The 20215-nt window shown below is 41.8% G+C and overlaps 2 protein-coding genes across 4 annotated transcripts in view; one reads left to right on the plus strand and one right to left on the minus strand.

The window, feature by feature from the left end:
* Positions 1-8785, minus strand: part of recql (RecQ helicase-like) — a 14603-nt gene extending 5818 nt beyond the window's left edge. The window contains exons 1-13 of one of the 3 annotated variants that reach the window (XM_008290180.1): positions 8697-8785; positions 8275-8353; positions 6161-6397; positions 5833-6012; positions 5596-5702; positions 3978-4176; positions 3701-3867; positions 2150-2231; positions 1856-2004; positions 1141-1258; positions 887-1025; positions 711-808; positions 392-608 (exon numbers count right to left, since the gene is read on the minus strand). In XM_008290180.1, the coding sequence (XP_008288402.1) occupies positions 392-608; positions 711-808; positions 887-1025; positions 1141-1258; positions 1856-2004; positions 2150-2231; positions 3701-3867; positions 3978-4176; positions 5596-5702; positions 5833-6012; positions 6161-6397; positions 8275-8293 (1712 nt within the window). In that variant the 5' untranslated portion in view covers positions 8294-8353; positions 8697-8785. Of the gene's footprint in view, positions 1-391; positions 609-710; positions 809-886; positions 1026-1140; positions 1259-1855; positions 2005-2149; positions 2232-3700; positions 3868-3977; positions 4177-5595; positions 5703-5832; positions 6013-6160; positions 6398-8274; positions 8354-8450; positions 8660-8696 lie in introns of those variants that run through there. The other 2 variants (XM_008290190.1, XM_008290172.1) reach the window with 2 other exon arrangements.
* Positions 8786-9258: 473 nt separating this feature from the next.
* Positions 9259-18160, plus strand: golt1ba (golgi transport 1Ba). The gene is made up of 5 exons (XM_008290203.1): positions 9259-9419; positions 10126-10217; positions 11088-11266; positions 13563-13644; positions 16022-18160. Exons 1-5 carry the CDS (start codon positions 9395-9397, stop codon positions 16058-16060), a joined length of 417 nt encoding a protein of 138 aa, XP_008288425.1. The 5' UTR covers positions 9259-9394; the 3' UTR covers positions 16061-18160.
* The last annotated feature ends 2055 nt before the right edge of the window (positions 18161-20215 follow it).

The raw sequence follows: 20215 nt of genomic DNA on the forward strand, positions 1-20215 counted from the left end.
GTGAGGATTAAGGTGTAGATAATGGATGGATGTTTTTGGACTGTGGGAGGAAGCCAGAGAGAACCCACGCTGCAGAGGGAGAATATGCAAACTCCACGCAGAAAGACACGAGGCCCACTGTGTTCTTTTCAAAATTTCAAAATGAAGTTACACAGAATGTTGCGGCTTTTCAGCAAAACTGTCTTTTGCAATGTGTGAATAGTACTGACTGTGGCATGGACAGAAAAATATAAAGGATTAAATTTAATATAGAAATATTTAATCAACCCGTCCTACTTTGCCTAGAAGAAACACTGCCAACGACCCAATAATTTAGCTTCACGTTTGTCTTAGTTAAAAAAACCTCAATATCAAATGAAAAAATGAATACAGACACAGAACACAAGGTCACCTGAGGTATCCCTGCAGCAGCAAGCGAACAATCACGGTTTCAGCCTGGTGCCGAGGCAGCGTAGTGGTTTGGATCATCTTGCGGCGCTTGGCTGGGCCTTTCCCCATCCACGCCTCCACCAGCTTCAGGGGGGTCAGCTTCTCATCCATGGATGTTGCCAGCTCCACGATCTGCACCACTTGCCTGGCGTACTCTGTAATGTCCACGTTGGTGTAATCTAGAAGTGTAGCGGTCAGAAGATCACCAGCTCCAGTTTACACAATGTGACCTACATGGTTCACACATGCAGCCAGGAATGTTATTAAACTCACATACACACCCACACCTTTTGAATGGCGGCATGCATCGCACATCTGGTTGCATCCTTCATCGTCCCACACCTCGTCAAAGTGAACAGCCATGAGGGAGCGTCGACACCTTCACACAGCAGACATGAGAGTCTAGACACATTCAGGTTGTGCTGTTTAAGCCACAGTCACCGTCACTGTGCGTTACCTGTCAACGTTCTGGCAGTAGTCGACCATCTGCAGCAGCTTCTGTTGACCAACATTCTCCATTACCACCATGGTGCTGATCCTGAAGACATCAGCGAAGCCAAAATAGACGATGCAGTCTGCTGGACGATCGTCTCGACCTGAACATACCAGACAGGAAAAGACATAAAATGACTTTTTTTTTGCTATCAATACAAGAGCAGTGTTACTCATAGTGTTGGTATTCAGATTGGAGAGAAAGGTTAAGGTGTCTACCTGCACGTCCACTCTCTTGGTAGTAGTTCTCGATGGACTTGCTGATGGTGTGGTGGATAACAAACCGGACATCAGGCTTGTCGATGCCCATGCCAAATGCCACTGTGGCTACCACCACCTAGACGACAACACACTGGCGTACTGTCACATGTTCAGATATGACATCTGGCAGGTCACTGGATGAGCCGTCTGTCTATCACCATGGATCATGGCCTAACTTAAACTTTCGTCACACCTAAAGCACACATGTAGCTGTCAGCAGTTCCTCGTCAGGCTCGGCTTCATCCTGTGTGTTTAGGTACTGAGTGATTTTGTAAATTCTATGAGAATCCAGCTGCCTCTCAAGATGAAGCCGCGTGTGCAGCCCATCGGTATTTTTGGCGGAGCTTCTAGCTCCAGTTTGTATCTTCTTTATACCATTGACAGGAAATGATCCATTTCTGTTAAACTGGAAAAATAACTCACCTAGATTAATCTGGGTTTGTTTTTTTGTTTTTTAAATTGAGAGTGAATCAAAATATTTTCTAATTTCAGGTCTTCCAGTGGGTTTTCCTCTTTTTATATTGTGTAAAATAAATACTTTAGAGCTTTGGTCTGCTAGTCAGAGAAAACAAGCTATTTGTAAATGACGCCTTGGTCACCCCGTAATCAACATTTTTATAAGCTTAATTAAATTCCCACATTAGAAATCCCAGCGTTTGCGCTCATTCAGTACCTGGATTTTGTTGGAGGTCCATTTGCGGTGAACTCGGGACTTGTCATCAGGGTCCATGTTAGCGTGGTAGGGGTACGCCTGGATGTCTCGCTTCTGGAGTTCAGCTGCCACTGATTCTGCATCCTTCTGAGAGAACACATACACGATCCCTGTGGCACACACACGTCAGGAAATATGACTGCTTTGTGTAAACATGTGCATTCAAATGATCTATTTAGGCACTTCTCAAAACACACTTTATGTACACATTATGTGCATTTCATTCTGTGACACAGCAGTCTCTTGTCATAGTACCTGACTGGTCCTTGTATCTGCTCTTGATCAGAGAAGTAATGTCGCTTATTGATGCATCGTTGTCAGAATCTTTAATACGAACCTGAGGGATAAAAACGGTTACAGGTATGAGTGAGTATTCAGACATAGAGATCCACGTACAAGTTTCTTAGATTTTTTTTTTTTCACTTGTCAAGCAAGTTGCAACGAAGCATTATCTTTAATAATGTCCTCCAAAAGCAGCTCTTGGTATTAATGTTAAATCACAAGAGGTAAGTGAGAGCAGGTTGTGTTGTTTTCTCCAGTTTGACCTCATGGTGATGCTGTAGTCTTGCTGTTAATATGGACAAATACAGACCCAATGCAGAATACGCCTGTTTACATTACTGTCAACTCAACATGGTGGTGATGATCTGATTTCAACATAAGCTCAGATTTGAGAGCTCAGATTTGCGGCTGAAGATGGAACCGGTCTCCCTCAGAGGACTACACATCCACTCCAACCACTTCAGAGCTCGGCAGCCGACCAAGACCAGACAGAGAGCCGACATTAAACTGATTTTAAAGTCTCTGCACTGGTTACCTGTCTTTGTTAGACTTGATTTTAGGATGCTTTTATTAGTTTATACAGTTCTTAATGGTCTTGGTCCTTCATACGTGAACCTTATGGAACCCTCAGGTCTTCTGGTTGTGGCTTTATAATTAAACCTAAACCCAGAACAGAAACATACAGTGAAGCAGCATTTTCTTGACCTCTTTTATTTATGACTCTTCTTAGAACGAACTGGATTTATTATTTCTCTATTTACTTACCTATGTACATATTTTAGTCTATTTAATGTACACTTTATTATTATTTCATTTTTATCACATCTTATTTACTTTTTAAATGTATATAAATCAAATTTATTTATTTGCTATATCTATCGCCATTTCAATGATAGATATTTTAGCACATTTATTTTATTGGAATTATTTATCTAGCTTATTTTATCCTCGTTTTCCTGAATCTCTAGAATAGAACAATACACCAGGTTCAAATAAATCAAATTTACATTTAGGGTAATCCTATATGTGATGCACTGGTCTTCATTTGCATTCTTGTAAATGTATTTATAATTGAGGTTTAACTCTTCAGTCTTACAAAGGAGCAGCACTGACACTGACTGGTATTCATCTTTTTGTTTTGTTATTGACTGCATTGACTGGCAGAATAATGGCCAATGAGCCACTGGATGTTTACATTTTTCAGAAAAAATACAACTTACCTGCCTCAAAAAACTGTCTCTAAATGTGACTTTGTGCAGTTCTCTGATGTACCTGTCCATGAGTTTTGCGTACTCGTAGATAATGGCAAACAGACAAGCAATGAAGCTAATGGCTAGCAGACAGATGCATAATCAACTTAAAACTAAACTAAACTAAAGCGAAGAGATGCCACGATGCTGCTTTGACCTGCACGTTGCACAAGCTGACACAGAGCAGTGCAACGCTCGCTCCAGCAGGTGTGCAGGTGTGTGCTCAGCATGTGTTTGATGCGTGTACATGGCTGAGTGTGGTGGTCAGACCTACCTCATAGTACAGATTAGTTCGATTGAAGGAGGCAGTCAGTGTGACTGGCTTTGACACACACAGGATCTTCTCGCAGTCCTTGAGGACGCTGCTGGTTGCTGTGGCTGTGAGGCCGAGCAGAGGGACTTTGGAGAACTGCCTCTTGAGGATGCCCAGCAGCTTATAATCTACCAGATGCACACACATACACATATACTCAGCACATCAGTCGGGCAACCTTTGACATCAGCTTGTTTTTGCTTAGACCAATCGGAGGTGTGGTTGTGAAGCCCCTCACCTGGCCTGAAGTCATGACCCCACTGGCTGCAGCAGTGCACCTCGTCCACAGCGATGCGACTGAGCAGGTTTGCATTGTAGGCTTTCTCCAGACGAGACATTAGCAGCTTGCTCTTGGCAATCTTCTCTGGAGTCACGTAAAGCAGCTTGAAAGGGGTCTTTGGATCAATCATTCCAGCCATGACTGTCTTTGCGTGCTCCTGTAACCACATTTTTAAAAAAAGAATTAAAAAAAAAAAATGATTAAAAGAATCTGTCAAAACCACTTTTTTATAATATGACACCTGAAAATTCTTCCCCTAAAATAGTCTAACATAAAAACAGATGCTTGGGATTATCAGCATAGAGGGTGTGTTTGCCTTTGATTTGTGCTTCATCAGAGATTATACAATCCAACGCTCTGGTTTAGATGACGGTACAACAGTGGTAGATGAAAGCATTGAAGAGCCACTCAGCCACAGATTTTGGCTCATTACCGTCTCATATATCCAATAAGAGAAAGAACCATGACATAAACATGGCAGTTTGTGTTGTACAGTAAAAATGAGGATCCCTTATAATGACCTGTGAATCATTTAAGAAGCAATTAGGCAGCTGTGGACAGTATGGCAATATTCAAACACAGTTTAATTCAAATTCACACACACACACACACACACACACACACTTCAGAGTCCATTTGAGAGTCAGAAGCAAAGTAAAATAAGTCCCGTGAGGCGCTGGACCCGCAGCCTGACATCAGCACAGTGGTGACCAAGTTAAAGTGACCTGCACTGTGCATCAGCAACACTTATATCACACCGTCTACGTTTTAGTACAACTATGTTTGACAAAGACAGTAAAACACTGCTGACATGTTATCTGTATTGTGAAATGACCTCAACAGGTTGAAGATTCTCAGTCATCCAGGTCATGGAGTTTTCAGTCTTAAGAACTCTTCCCAGGAAGATGAAACCACATCCACACTGAGCCACAGAAGACCTTAACAAACCCCACTGTGACAGGGGGAGCACTAACGACTTTTATAATGAGGGGGAGGAGCAACAAACCCCCGACTGGAACCCAAACTCAGGTGTTAATGTCTCCTTCAGGATATCAGTATGTGGAACTCCCAACTAGTCAGTCAGAGCTGATGAAGCCTCTTGGATGAAGGTGGAACGTCTTCAAGGAACTCAAGCAGGTCCAGTTGCTACGATTAATCTACCAGAACACCTTAGCGGTGCTCAAAGCGCTTTACTGTGTTTCTCATTCACTCATGCATTCATACACCGATGGTGACAGAGCTGCCATGCAAGGTGCTGCCTGTCATCTGGAGCAACTTCAGCTTCACTGTCTTGCCCGAGGACAGCTCAGGGATTGAACCACCATCTTTGCTATTAGTGGACAACCCGCTGCATCATCTGAGCCACAGCTGCCCTCGGAGTAATCTCAGGAGCTTCAGTAAAAAGAAACTGGACTTCTCTTTTAATTTCTTGAAACTGTCTGAGAAGCCTCTTGGACGAGGAGTAAAATGTCTTCAGAGGTCTAATGGTGATGTCCAGTTGGTTGTCTGAAGCTCGTAGGAACTGAAAGGTAACCTTCAGCGAAATAACAAGTAGAATGTTACTGTCAGTCATTACCTTGCTACTGGATGCATTCAGCATGACAGCCGACACCTCAATGGACTTCAGGTACATGATCTGATCTTCCATCAGGGACACCAGGGGAGTGACGACCAGCGTAAACCCTGACACATGATTACAGTAGGACAGATGAGTCGAATGTGTATGTGCACAAAGAATAAACAGAAGCACTCTGCGTACTGTGGAAGTGGCCTGGGCTTTGTGCCAACAGGATGTACTTGTGTCTAACTGTACCCTTGGAGCAGACTGCAGGCAGCTGGTAACAGAGACTCTTTCCTCTTCCTGTAGGCATCACCAGGAACAGATCCCGGCCTGTCAGGCTCAGGTTGATAGCTCTCAGCTGCAGCGGTCGGAACTTGGAGAGATGGAACGAGTCCTTCAGGTGCTGCTCAACCTCTCTGGACCATGCAAAATCTAACACACACGAGGAGTTAACGCTGGTCAGCACAACTCAAATTACATTTTCAGGCTATTTTTGAAATGAAAAGAAGCAAATAGTGTCAAGCAGCAAACAAACACTAAAACTAACAAGAGCTAGTGATTGAGCCATGTCCTCCAGTACCTGTGCCATCATAGCGCTGCAGCTCTTGCTTGCTCATTACTACATCAGCTCCAGACGACTTTGACGAAGACGAGGACGAAGAGGATGACGGCTGTGCAGCATCACAGGCCTCCTCCAGATGCTGCAGCAGTGCATTTTTCCGAGATGTCAGCTCAGTCTGCTTCTGCAGGAGCTCTGCAATCTGCAGTTCCACCACCTCCAGCTCAGCCTCAACAGAGTCCAACTCTGCCTGGACATCTGACCAGAAGCACCAGAAATATGTCAGCAAGTTAAATAAATAAATAAGTAAGTAAGTCAGTAAAAGTAAAAGTAAAAGTAAAAGTAAAAGTAAAAGCAAAAGTAAAAGCAAAAGCAAAAGCAAAACAAATAATAACTACATAAAAAATAACAAACACATAAAAATAAATACATTTTATTATTTTATTTATTTGTCTTTATATTTCTCTTTTTTTAAGACTTTTCTTTTTATGGATTCATTTTGGATTAATATTGCTTCATTTGCCACATTATTTATTTTTTTATTTTATTTATTCTTCTTTTTATTTCCACTTTTATTTTATTATTCTTTCATTGATTTATTTTTGTAATTTGGCGCTCTCACTACTCCGTACATTTTAACGTATTGCTCTATATATTGGATAATTAACTAATTCCAGACTCGTACTGATGTCAATATGGATTTTTTTAATGATGGTAAGACTCTCTTCTGACAATGCAAACACCAGAGGTTAAATACTGCTACTGTTCCTTCCTATCAGTTTTTTTTCCATTTGGGTACACAATATGTCATTAAATTACACTCTGGGTTTACAGTCAAAATTTGGGTGAAAGTGGAATTTAAACGGTAAAAATTACTTTGAAATTTTAAATGTTGTATTGAAATGTCAAACGTTGGCACTTCAAAACCAAATGAGTTTCTTTAAGTTGTTGGAAACTGGCCGTCTGATGCCAACAGGCCACGGTTACTGCACATGCAGGTTCTAGGTCGTCTCGGGAAAGGAGACTAAAATATATTGGCACAACACAATTTGTTGCAGGAACCCAGTCGTAGTCCTGAAAGCACACTGGCTTCATGATAGGGATCTATGCAGTCAGTTTCTGGAGCAGTCTATCTATCTATGAACGTATGTATGAACAGCTGTAGAATCATTTCCATTCATTTGTAAAGACCATGAATATCACGGTGGTATTGATTTTCAATGATTCCTATAATGTTTATATTTCTGTGATGGAATCATTGAAACACGTCATTAATTTACCTTACATTCACTTCATATAATGTGTCTGACAATATTTACTTTGATGAGTGATGAGACAGTTTCATGTTTCTCAGCAGCTATATTGCAGCTACATGACTGTGTGTCCAACAAGACCTAATCAGAAATGATGAGGTCAACTCCAGGACCTTAATTCTGATATGATGTGTTGTATCTGTAACAGACATGATTTTACAGTATTTATCCCACTGCCATAACCCTACTGAACAGCTGAGCCACAACTGCTATTTGCACTAATGTACATATACCATTTTCTACTAGATGTGTAAATACTTGTATATATTTGTCTTAATATCTTGTTTTATTTTTTATTAATATTTATTGTATTTTATTCTTTTCTTTCTTTAGTTATTTTACTTTATTTTATTTTTTAATTTTCCTATTTCTATTATTCGTGCAAACTCCCAGGGCGACACCAACAGCCGAAACCAAATTCCTTGTATGTTGTGTACGTACTTGGCCATTAAAGCTGATTCTGATTCTGATGATTTCAGCGTGCTCTCTCAGTGGACTTGTGTTGTTAGTGTGAACAGAGAAGACTGCCAGGTCTCACACCTGCACAGGTACTCGTCCTCTGAGGATCACACCTCCACGTCTAATGACCTCACTCTTTATCTTTGCACCTGGCCTCCCTGTGGAGCTGTGCCCCTGTTATCTGCCATCAGGCCCAACATCCTGTCAGATACAAACCCCTGCAGGACTACCAGCCTTACTCTGTTTACAACTCAGCACTGTTTGGTCTTTACTGAGGCTCTGCTCACAAACTGTGCAAACAGAACTGGCGTGAACAGTTCAATGGCTAAATGTTCTCTGCCTCATGTATGGAAAAACACTCACCTGCAGTTCCACCATCCATGCTCTCAGACGGATTCGATCGGACAGAACTTCAAACTGTCACAGCTGTTGATATTATTCCCTGTAAGGCAGAAAGAAAAAGGAGGGAATCATGTTTTTTGCATCTCTCCTGTTGGCTAATGCTGCTATTAGCACACAGCTGCCCCTGACTAACTAACCTGAGCTGTAGTGTCGCAGCTGGTTCATCCCAGTGGGAGCAGAAAGGTCGTCGCTAGCTAGCTCTCAGCTTCTTAATGTTTATTCAAACCAAATCAGGGCGTTGAAGCACGATGCTGAAGCAGCCTTTCACTTTCGTTCCTCTGCCTCCCTCACTAGTGAAAGTAGCTAAGCTTCGCTACCTGGACACAACTTTAGCGCTGTGACGTCTGGGTCAGGACTTTGAAAAAGCACAAAACACAACTAACCATTCAGGAGCTCCTGCACTGCCCTTCTTGTTGCTGAAGCCTCTCCTCGGTTGCTATAGCAGACACACAACGCGCCGCCAAACACACAGGACTGAGTAAGGCATACATTAGCCCTGGGTTTAGTCTGCCAGGCTCCTACAAATGATCATCAGTCTGGCGGATTTGCACCTTATCGACCATGGGGTCTTTTAGTGTATCTTTTAAAAATACGTTTGAAGCTCGTGTTAAACGGAAAACATTAAAAGTGTGTTATAAAGCAAAAGTATGTCATCAATGTCTAGAGCCCAGCTGCCTGGCAGAATAAACACAGGACAAAATACCGTTATGTACATGCGATGCATTCAAGAACCACATTCAGTCAGAGTTAAAATATTTCTCATTTTCAGTCAACTTTCGTGTCATATTTACCCCAGTAAGTGTGTGACAAACCAGTAGAGTGGATACACGGTATATGAGTGAAAGTGTAGATGATGAGATTGTTAATTAAACTAGCAAAGAAGGAACGTTGAAGCCTTGAACGCGCCACGGCAATGTTCCGGAAGACGACGTTGCGAGAAGGTGTGTTTCCGGAAGACGTGGCTGTTGCTGCAGTGGCAGCTGTCATCCAAATTATTTAAAAGAGCACTTAGAGGTTTTTTGTTTAGTTAGAGTTCCTCGTCTGCTTCTGTTGTGTCTCCACACATTTACCTGGCGTCAGGATGATTTCGCTAACGGACTCCCAAAGTAAGAGCTTCTGCTGCGGAGGCGCTGCTGCAGTTTGCTGCTGCCTCTCTCCACCGAACCGGCTTCATCTGCAGGCAGCTGTGCTAGCTAGCAGTTAGCATTCTGTGCTAGGAAAGTTAGCTTTCATTTTTCTCTTAGGGGCTTTTCCTACAGTGGGCCAAACAGCTGAACCTGACTACTAACTCACTCCTAGCAATACCACGACTTCCAAGCAGCTTCAACGCGATTCTGCTTACACACACATTTACGTTTGTTTGTTTTCTTCATTGTTTATGTGTGTTTTTGAGAATATATCAGTCATAAATCCTGTATTTATTCCGTTCTAAGTTTGAGTGTGCGCAGGAATACAATGGCACTTTGATATGATATTTGCTTGTAAAACAAATGGTGGTGTGGACCTGAAACACCTGAACATGTAAACAGTCCAGTGTTCCTCCATAGAGCACAGGACCTTGAGTTTCACTGGAGCACACACACACACACACACACACACACACACACACAGAGACACACACACACACACACACACACACAACACTGCAGGTCTCACGTTGTCGTTCACTTCACTTTGAGTGTTCTGGAGCTAAACAGGCAGGAGTGTTAATCACTGTTAAACTAAACGTGTCTCTTCATTTTGTTGTGAAAACTCAGTTGTGTTGCTAATGTGACCTGTGTGTGTGTGTGTGTGTGTGTGTGTGTTCTGCAGAGATTGGAATGGGATTAACAGGCTTCGGCGTGTTTTTCCTCTTCTTTGGGATGATTTTGTTCTTTGACAAAGCACTTCTGGCCATCGGAAATGTGAGTATTACCGTTGGACTGGTGCTACTGGTAATGCTGGTGAATCCACAGGTGCCCCGTGTTCTCCACATGTTGCAGAATCTGGAAAGTCTCATGTGATTATATCAGTGTCACGTCCAGGTTTGTGGTGTCATAGAAGTGTGGGTTGAAATCACCACCATCAGCTCAGCAGTTACAGAATTAACTGGCTTGTTCCTCACATTTCACTCACATTCTGAAGTATTGAGCAGCTTCACTTTCTTTCTCAACAACTGGGTTTCTGTACCGCAAACAGCATTTGGTTTACCTCTCACTGTCAGAATAAGGTCAAGCTGAAAACACTGGATCCAGCTCTCATAATGCAGTTCCAGATCCAGATTCCTCCTAATTCTCAGATGTCCACGTCTTCACTGTGACACCGTCTGGGTTTTCTTCTGAGACTTGCCAAAGCTTCTTTCTGTTGGGTTTAAAAATAGAACGAAGTCTCACTAATGACTTTTGTTGCATCAGCGCTGGACTTTGGGGCCTGTTTTGAAAGTGTAATCTGTGTAACTTGTTTGTGTTTAATTATCATAAAATCAAACACCCTGCTTTGTGACTATGTATGGCTTCATGCCTCTGGGTAATTTGCTGACTTCTCTGTCGACCGTTTCAAATTTGTCATTAAGATTGTCTCATAGCACCCTCATTTTTAGATTGTTCAGTTTGGCTACATATCTATAATGTCTTCATATCTATACTTTTATTATTCATCAATAATATCAGATTACATTTCTGGCTCTTTTCCTATTATTGATATTTCTCATGATACTGTGAAAGATTTCTTTTCCTTCATTCTCTTGCAGTATCGATCCACTCGCTAATTTTTAACCACCTGCTTCTTCCCTACAGATCCTGTTTGTTGCTGGACTTGCCTTTGTCATCGGGTTGGAAAGGACCTTCCGCTTCTTCTTCCAGAAACACAAGATGAAGGCCACCAGTTTCTTCCTGGGAGGAGTGTTTGTGGTGCTGATTGGCTGGCCTATCATCGGCGTTGTGTTGGAGATCTATGGTTTTTTCCTCTTGTTCAGGTAAAAGGAAGTTATTTCATGCGGTAGACTGAAAGTGGCAAATATCTGTTTTTGTTCCTTGGTGAGTTAAAGAAAGCCACAAGACATCCAGCTCTTAATATCAGAAAAGCATGTTTCAAGGTATCCAACCATTAGCAGGGTTGATGGATCGTCAGCACTGAAATTAAATAGTCTGTCGCTGTTACTGAGGGAAGTATGTACGGGAGAAAAGAATCGGGCAAAAATGAAGAGAGAGACAGTCTCTGAGCAGAGACCAGGTTATTCTAGCACTTTCAGTCACTACCAGGCCAGTATTGCTCTCTCCAGGCTCTCCCAAATGCAGCTCAGGTGTTTTGACACCTGTTGTCAGTTATTTAATGAGGCCTTCAGCTCTTCGTTATCAAGTGGCAAATATAGTGTGAACTTTTGTTCACCTCGTTTGCATTCAGGCGGTCCTCTATCTAATGATGTCACTTGATCTAAACAACTTAAAAAGCTGCAGCAGTAATGGTGGGCGCTACAGCCAACACTACACTACAGAACTTGGTTCAGTTCCCTGCAGCAGTACCTCTGATTTATTGCAGCAAGTATGTGAGAACAAGTCGGTCTAAATTCTTCGTCATCTGTGTCATGGGAAGTCTAAGTGCTTCAGCAGAAGGGATGGACTTTTTCATTCTTGAAGACATTTCATTTCTTTTTTTTTAAAGGGATCAGTTAAAGAAATAACTTGAATCTGACAAAAATAATAATAAATAAAAATTCTATGAAAATTAACCAATGAAAATCAGACATTGCTTTTGAACTGTGGTTCAACAGAATTATTTAAAAAAATAAATAAACTCATGAAACAGGCCTGGACTAAAATGATGGTACCCTTAACTTAATATTTTGTTGCACAACCTTTTGAGGTGATCACTGCAATCAAACCATTTCTCTAGCTGTCAATGAGACTTGTGCTCCTCTCAGCAGGTGTTCTGGTCCACTCCTCATGAGCAGACTGCTCCAGGTGTCTCAGGTCTGAAGGCTGCCTTCTCCAGACGCCATGTTTCAGCTCCTTCCACAGATGTTCAATAGGATCTAGATCAGGGATCATAGAACGCCACTTCAGAACAGTCCAGTGTTTTCCTCTGAGCCATTCTTGGCTGTTTCTAGCTGTGTGTGTTTTGGGTCATTATCCTCTTGCAAGACCCATGACCTGCGACTGAGACCAAGCTTTCTGACACTGGGCAGCACATTTCTCTCTAGATTACCTTGATAGTCTTGAGATTTCATTGGACCCTGCACAGATTCAGACACCTTGAGCCAGATGCAGCAAAGCAACCCCAGAACATAACAGAACCTCCTCCATGTTCCACAGTAGGGACAGTGTTCTGTTCTTCATATGCTTCATGTTTGTGAACATAGAGCTGATGAGCCAAAACGTTCCAGTTTGGTCTCGTCTGTCCAGAGGACATTCTCCCAATGACATTTCAACAATGGTGTCCTCCTTGGTCGTCTCCCATGAAGTCCACTTTGGCTCAAACAATGACGGATGGTGGGTTCTGACACTGATGGACCTTGACCTTGGAGTTCACCTTTAATGTCTTTAGAGGTGGTTCTGGGCTCTTTTGGTACCATTCGTATTATCCGTCTCTTCCATTTGTCATCAATGTTCCTCCTGCGGCCACGTCCAGGGAGGTTGGCTACAGTCCCATGGATCTTACATTTCTGAATGATCTGTGCAGCTGTAGTCACAGGAACATCAGCTGCTTGGAGATGGTCTTATAGTCTTTACCTTTAACATGCTGCTCTGCGATGTTCTGTCTAACCTCCTGAGACAACTGTCTCCTTGGCTTCCTCTGGTCCATGTTCAGTGTGGTCCACATCATGTCACCAAACAGCACAGTGACCACCTGTAACCCTATAAACAGGCCGACTGACTGATTACAAGTTTGTAGACACCTGAGATGCCAACCAAGAACTACTAACATGCCAAAGCATTTTAAGTCATGATTGTTCTTCAGTTGTCCTCTGCATGCAAACCATAAACAGGTTCCAGAGGATTTTGTCTTTCGCTCTTTGGGCTTTTCTAAACACACGGCGTACTTGTTTGCATTCTAGTTTTCAATGAAAGGTGCCCCAGACTTCTTTCTTGTTTCTTTGTGACGTCACACAGATCATGAAGGATGACGAACTGTGATTGATCAGAGTCAGGAATCACTTTTCTGACACAGTGACCATTTTATCAGACCGTCTGAACAAGTGTTTACATGTTATCATATGTCCTTGTTAATCGTTGTTCTTCCTTTCTGTCTCATTTCACTGTCATCATATGCAGAGGTTTCTTCCCAGTGGTTGTAGGCTTTATCAGAAGAATACCAGTCCTCGGCTCCATTCTAAACCTGCCCTTCATCAGTGCAGTGAGTACTACCAGCGCTGCAGCAGCCCTGCAGCTCTGCTATGTTTACATGCAGCATGGCTCTTTTTCTTGTTCATTAATCACCCTGTTCAAACTCCTCAACCACAACAGATTAACCAAACTGCCACAATCAAATGACAGCTTAAACTCTGCACTTCACAGCTGGATTAAGTAAACTCACAGTCAGTTTGCCTGGAGTAGCAACCCACTTGCTGCCCATGTTACTCAGCTACAGACACACAATCTCAGGATACATGGTGAGGATGTTGTGGTATTTCCAACACAAAAAGGGAGTTCAATAGGGACTATCACTTAAAACCACACATATTTAGTTTGTGGCTACTACACATGCTTCTACCATGCTGTTGTGTGGGAAGCTTTGTTTTGAGGTGAATGTCTCTCTGTTTTTATTTTTTATTAAAGCCTTCGTAAGGCTCTGAGGACAATCAGCAGTCGTGGTCAGTCACTGCCGATTTTCCCTTGCATGCTAACATGTCTAACATGCCTCGTCATAGAAGGAAAACATTTTATTTTCAAGAACTTGTAATCCCTTTTATTTTGTTTTTTTCATCTTAGTTTACATATCTGGCCTTAAAGGCACACACCACGAGTAAAGGGATCAGTCTTCAGACCTAATACTTTTGAATTTATAGCAAAATACACAGTTTTATAAACTGTGGAGAACACAATTCGAGTATGAAGACCAAGTTATTGCCACTTATAACGCTGACATAAAATGTCACTTGCAACATCTTGACAAGCTAACTAGCAACATGCTAGTTAGCTCTTGAGATCCTGCCCATCACCTGTCATGGTCGCTCAGTAATAAGTCAAACTAGGATTTTTGAAGCCAATAACATAATAACGACCGATAACGTAATAAATCCTGGCCAATAGCATCATAACTTATTATGTTATTGGCCTATTGCTTTTTCAAAAGTGCTAATTTATTACGTTATTGGCCGTTAGTTATCGGCTTCTACAACACATTAGTACCATTCATGCTTTTTTACACAGGTGACAGCACACGATGGCTGTTTTAGGAGGCTGTCCAGAACTACTCTGAACTATTAGATGATGTGACACGACTAAAATGTAGCTGCTGTCTTGGCTGTTTCTCCCCACAAAGAAGATTCTGACTTCAATTTGACCAAATTAAATAAAGTAAGAAGACAGCCTCTGCCACTGGACATGAACATGATGATGTGTGTTTCTCACTCTAGCAGAGGATATTTCCATAAAGTTGAGTCTTTAATCAGCATTAATAAATCACCCCCTTGTTCATTACCTCCCATATAACACACACTCTGTAGGAAGCATCGTATTGTAATGTGTCAGCCTGTTGCGTCATCACTACACCAGCCGCTCAGTCGATCAGAGGAACTATGTAGTGATTAAATTCACACACCAGACTTTTTACATTTAAATAAAATGGCAGACCGAGTGTGGTGCACTTCTGATTTTGGACACAGACGGTAACAACTGAACTGAACGTACGACCTTCTGAACTGACTCTGACGTCATATATTGAAATCAAAATAAAAGTCTATATAAAAAACAAACCATAGACCCACAGCCAGTGCTGAGATAATATTGTAAGGTGAGCTTACGATTGGATTGATTGATTAGTTCGTAATGCACAGACAAAGTTGAACTTAATGCTTAGTAAACTGTGCATATTCGCTTTGCCATCAAATTGAAATTCAAGCAATGCCACCGTCAAATGGTGTCTGTGGGAGAGGCTTTATGGAACATTTACAGGTGGTGAAGCAAACTAATTAAAATGGCTCATTTGATGAAAGCACGCCTGCCTTATTGCAGATTCACCAAATGGAAACTTTTCAGTAGGTTGCTGCTTCCAGGTTGTTTTTGTTCGTTCCCACAGTCAAGGGGGTTTTGAAACGGTAACATACGGATAGTGAAAGGGAGGAGAACACAGCATGAAGCGCAGAGCTGAAGTGGCAGGATTATACCCGCCGTCTACGTCACAGTCAAGTCAAAGTTCTGCTACACGTGTACGCATACAGAGAACTGAAACAGCCTTTCTCTTGAACCCTCATTTAAAAAAAACACACAGTTGGAAAAAATATACATATGGTGTATAGACTACAAATGTAGTATTGTTCAATGAAGCACAGTGTAGAAATGACCACATGAGCACAAATGTCAGGATGTGGTTCTGTTTGTCCTGTTCCACTGTGGTGTGTCCCTTCAAGTCACGCATGCTCTCCTTTAGAAATGCTGCAGGATAAACAGCGCAGTCCAGCCATCGGTTTAATCACACTCTGCATCTCATTGAAAGTTCAGATCATGCTTTACACACGAGAGCTGAAAAACAACCAGATGGTCCTTAACACCATTTCTTTCTTTTCTTTCAGTATGTGGACAAAGTGGGCGAGAGCAACACCATGGTATAACAGTGACTTTTTGTACCCAAAGAATGCTGAGTACAGCAGGTTTTATAAAGCAACACAATCTCCCTTGGCGCTGATTTAAAGCAGCTAAACGTTCAGATTTCCCCCTCCAGCAGGCAAAGACTGTTTCCTGTCTGTCTGCATTTCCACTGGCCGGTGCTCCCACTCAGAGGTTCACCAGAGTGTCACGGCACCCGTCTGTTATTAAAGGATGGAGCTACAAAGGTCACTACAGTAAATATTTTGAATGCTATGGATCTCTTCACCATTGACAGCATCTTGCATGAAAGTGGAGGATGGAAGACTCCCTTGAGGCCTCATCGACTCTGTCTACATGACTGTCTTGCCCCGTGGAGCTCATATAGAAAACTGCCCACCCTCCACCAGGGTGAGAAGGGGGCCCACAGCTTGCCATGTTGTCACGTTTCTGTGCCTGTGCTTTAACTTTATTTAGACAAAAGCTTTAAAGTCCAGCATTTTGTCTCTTTGCCGCTATTCTGTGACTTTTTTGTTTTTTCTGTCTTGCAGCTTTTTGAATACCAGATGTGGAGTTGTAACAGTTCTTTTGCCACATGTAATTCCTTTCTACGGTTGGCTAGGAGGTCAATATACTTAGGTATAAATTATTTTTTAAATGACCAGTGTCTGACTTCATGTATGGTGAGGTGCTATAGGATCATACTAGTGAATGTTACGTTCTCCCCCTAAACTGTTAAATGTGAATAAAATTAAAGTCTGTTCACACCAGAATTTGGCATAACTTAAGTGCTAGACGGTTGGCAATGTACCGACGACACACGAGGCTAACCGCTAACCGTGAACTAACCGTTAACACACCGGCCAGCTGGGATCATGCTGTCCAAGTTAGCTGATTTTCTAGTGGTCGGTAACCACCTCCTGCCAACTCCAATGGAGTTTATAAAATACAAAATAAATACAAAGCTTAATTTATTCAAAAAAAAAGAAAAGAAATGGTGTTAAACATAATCCACCCATGAAATGTATTGCACCTGGATATTATTGAGGAAACCATTCAGTTGAAAAGGAATGCAGTTTCTTAAAGACTGGCTTTTAAGATGCAACACAAATAATAGGAGGCAACAGCTTCAACAACATCCGTCTGCGTCTAATCGTTCACTGAAGCTGTGCTCAGTATGCGGGCTGTGACAGAGAGCAGAGCTGCTCAGAGCACTTCAATGGCAGTGATCAGGTTTTCTGTCAAACTCTGGCTGTTTTAAAGTTGGTGTGACCGAGATTTGAAATGTGCTGCATTTAACTAGTATGTTACAAGAAACGTTAAATGTTTTTTTTTGTCCTTGTTGTTTTTTCCAGAAGCGAACTTGTTTCCTGGTAAATTTAAGCATTTTGGGGCTTTAATCCTAATCTGTGTTCTAAATTTGCATTTCTCTAAAAAATACCCTTAATGTTAACAAAACCACATGTTCACTGTCGTAGATTATTTGATGTGAGCAGCTTTATTCTCTGCAATCTGATTTCATAGCATACTGAACTTAAATGAAACTTTGAAGTTAAAAACCTCGTCTATAGTATATAGTATATGGTATCTCTGTTTTGTTTTTTGTTTTATTAAATAATATTGCCAAAGCTATAGAATTGGGACCCAAGTTGTAATAAACTGATCCTAAAATGGATTAAGACATGAAAAACACTGGTATGGTCCTTCAGAGCAGAAACATCTCATAACAAACCTGAGGGCTTCATTTCAACACTGTAACACTGTGAAGCAGCTGCAGCTTCACATGTCTGTGGACCTTCAGATCTCTGTATTTTATGTTTCATCGACTGTACCACTGGGAGATACGTGCTCCTCAACTCCTTTCTTCCTGTATTCTTTTGTCCAGAGTCCTCTGAACTCTTGCTACACAAATTTTAAATGTACAAATTCTCCTGTTTGCATTTGTTGTTGGAGAGATTTTTTTTTCCTCATTGCCAACGTCAGCAAGAGCTGAATAAATAGATTCTTCTGCTGGGGGTCTTTCTGCTGAAAGCATCCAGAAAACTGAAATTATTTGTGAAGTGACACTGTTTTGCTGTATGGCACTTTTGTAAATATACTATAGAAGTTAGCTTTGTATCAGCCAACCATGTTTTTTGTGGTCTTTCATTCGTGTCTTTACTCAGTAAAGTACAACATTCACACTTAGACCTTTACCAGCAGCCACACGTTGATTCAGGCCCACCGTTGGATGTCATACGAGCATCAAAGATGGGCTATGTAGTGAACATTCATGGATTTTTATAAGAGTCTCATCAGTTTTTCAGCGCTACTCTAAAGTTGTCAACACCTGCGTCATACCTTCACAGTACACTGCCAATAAAAGTCATGGTACGAGTTCAGATTGAGATTCAGGTGATCGGTTGATGTAAAGGCCAAGCAGTGGACTCATCGTTTAACTGCTGTAATCACCAGTAGATGGTATGAGCCTATGGAGGGTCATGTAGCCCTGTCACCACAATAATACCTGAATAAATGAGTGTAGAATCAATGAACAGAGCGCAGCAACACGTTATTAACACACTTATTGTTGGTTACTCTGATTGTATCTCTGAATTACTGACTAGTTGACATTGATATTTAACAATCCACTGTTTATATTACAATTTCTTCAATGTGCCAGCACCACCATCAGGACCAGCTGTCCAGCTGAAAACAAGAAAACACTAAATTGAAAGTGCAAAAGGCATTATCTATCTGTCTGGAAACATCACATGAACTTGATTTGCATTTGACATTAGTGGTGAATATCGATACTGTTTGTCTTGATCACCCCATGGCAAACGCTAAGCCCCTTTGTCTAGTCCTGTTCATGTTCCAGGTGATGGATGGTAGACATGGTACGAGATCACTGACAACTATGTGATCACTGAGTTAGAGAGGGTTTAGGGATGCTGGGACAATATTGCACTATATCAAAACAATGTAGATTTAATTGTGGCTCGGTGGTTAGAAGGTCGCTGGTTTGCGTCCCGGTGAGGACACCCGGGATCTTTCTGCGTGGAGTCTCCATGTTCTCCCCGTGCATCGTGGGTTCTCTCCGGATTCTCCGGCTTCCTCCCACAGTCCAGAAACATGCTGAGGTTAATTGGTGATTGTAAATTGTCCGTAGGTGTGAATGTGAGTGTGCTTGGTTGTCTGTCTCTAAGTGTAGCCCTGTGATAGACTGGTTACCTGTCCAGGTGAACCTGCCTTCATCCTGAGTCAGCTGGGATAGACTCCAGCCCCCCATGACCCTGGTGAGGATTAAGATGTATAGATGATGGATGGATGGATGTTGTTCTCTGTCACAATCCTGAGTCTGTCCACTTTACAACAAGCTGTGGCTGTAATCTCACGTTTAACGATGTGGTCCTACGATAAGAAGTGTTGGTGCATGAATGAAACATTGGGAATAATGTTTTAAAAGTAGCTTTAAACACATTTCAGCAAAGGGAATTCTGCTGTTCAGTGCTGAAACAATAAATTCCTGTTTTGATGTTAAATTAAATCACACATGCTCTCAAACTCTGACTGAATGTCTTTTTGCAAACTAACAAACCAAAAATATTTTCTTAATAACCTGCATGTTTCTTATCTAAAATCAGAAGTCTGGCAGGCAAACATGTGCAGGGTAATAAAAACAGGGAGGTACCAGAGGTCAGAAAAATATGTGACCACAAAATATACAAGCACATGACACGGCCTGTGCTATGTCCCTGAAGACAGTAACTTAGACATTCAAGTGTTGCTCAAGAGAAGCACCACTTTTCTCAAATTCAGTTCAGAATCAAAGTTTAAAGTCACAGCGTTGCCATAGCAACCAAAGTTACAATAATAATAATAACAACAATATGAATCTTAATACAACATCAAATTGATATATATATTAATTGTGTATGTATCATATGTCGTGTGAAGTGTGCAGAGAGCCAGGTCAACATCTGGGCCACAGACCCGTCTATAAAAACTCTCAGCCTGTGCAGCTGTCACTGGCGAGGGACGTTTCTATAAAGATCAAAACCAAGGTTTCTACTAGCCAGCCTGGAAACATGTATTACTGCTGCAGACTTGGACATTTTAACATTTTGGAAGCAGCTTCAAGTGGCCATTCGAGAAATAGCAGTTTTTCCACATTGCCCTAATTCCTCAGCCCCAGAGGC

Source organism: Stegastes partitus, unplaced genomic scaffold (genome assembly GCF_000690725.1).
Source record: "Stegastes partitus isolate 25-593 unplaced genomic scaffold, Stegastes_partitus-1.0.2 Scaffold15, whole genome shotgun sequence".
Taxonomy (NCBI): Eukaryota; Metazoa; Chordata; class Actinopteri; family Pomacentridae; genus Stegastes; species Stegastes partitus.

Bases quoted from the DNA above. Each gene is read 5' to 3' on its own strand.
- golt1ba (XM_008290203.1), top strand. From the start codon at position 9,395: ATGATTTCGCTAACGGACTCCCAAA. The intron at 9,420-10,125 runs GTAAGAGCTTCT...TGTGTTCTGCAG, and splicing joins TTCGCTAACGGACTCCCAAA to AGATTGGAATGGGATTAACA. The intron at 13,645-16,021 runs GTGAGTACTACC...CTTTTCTTTCAG, and splicing joins ACCTGCCCTTCATCAGTGCA to TATGTGGACAAAGTGGGCGA.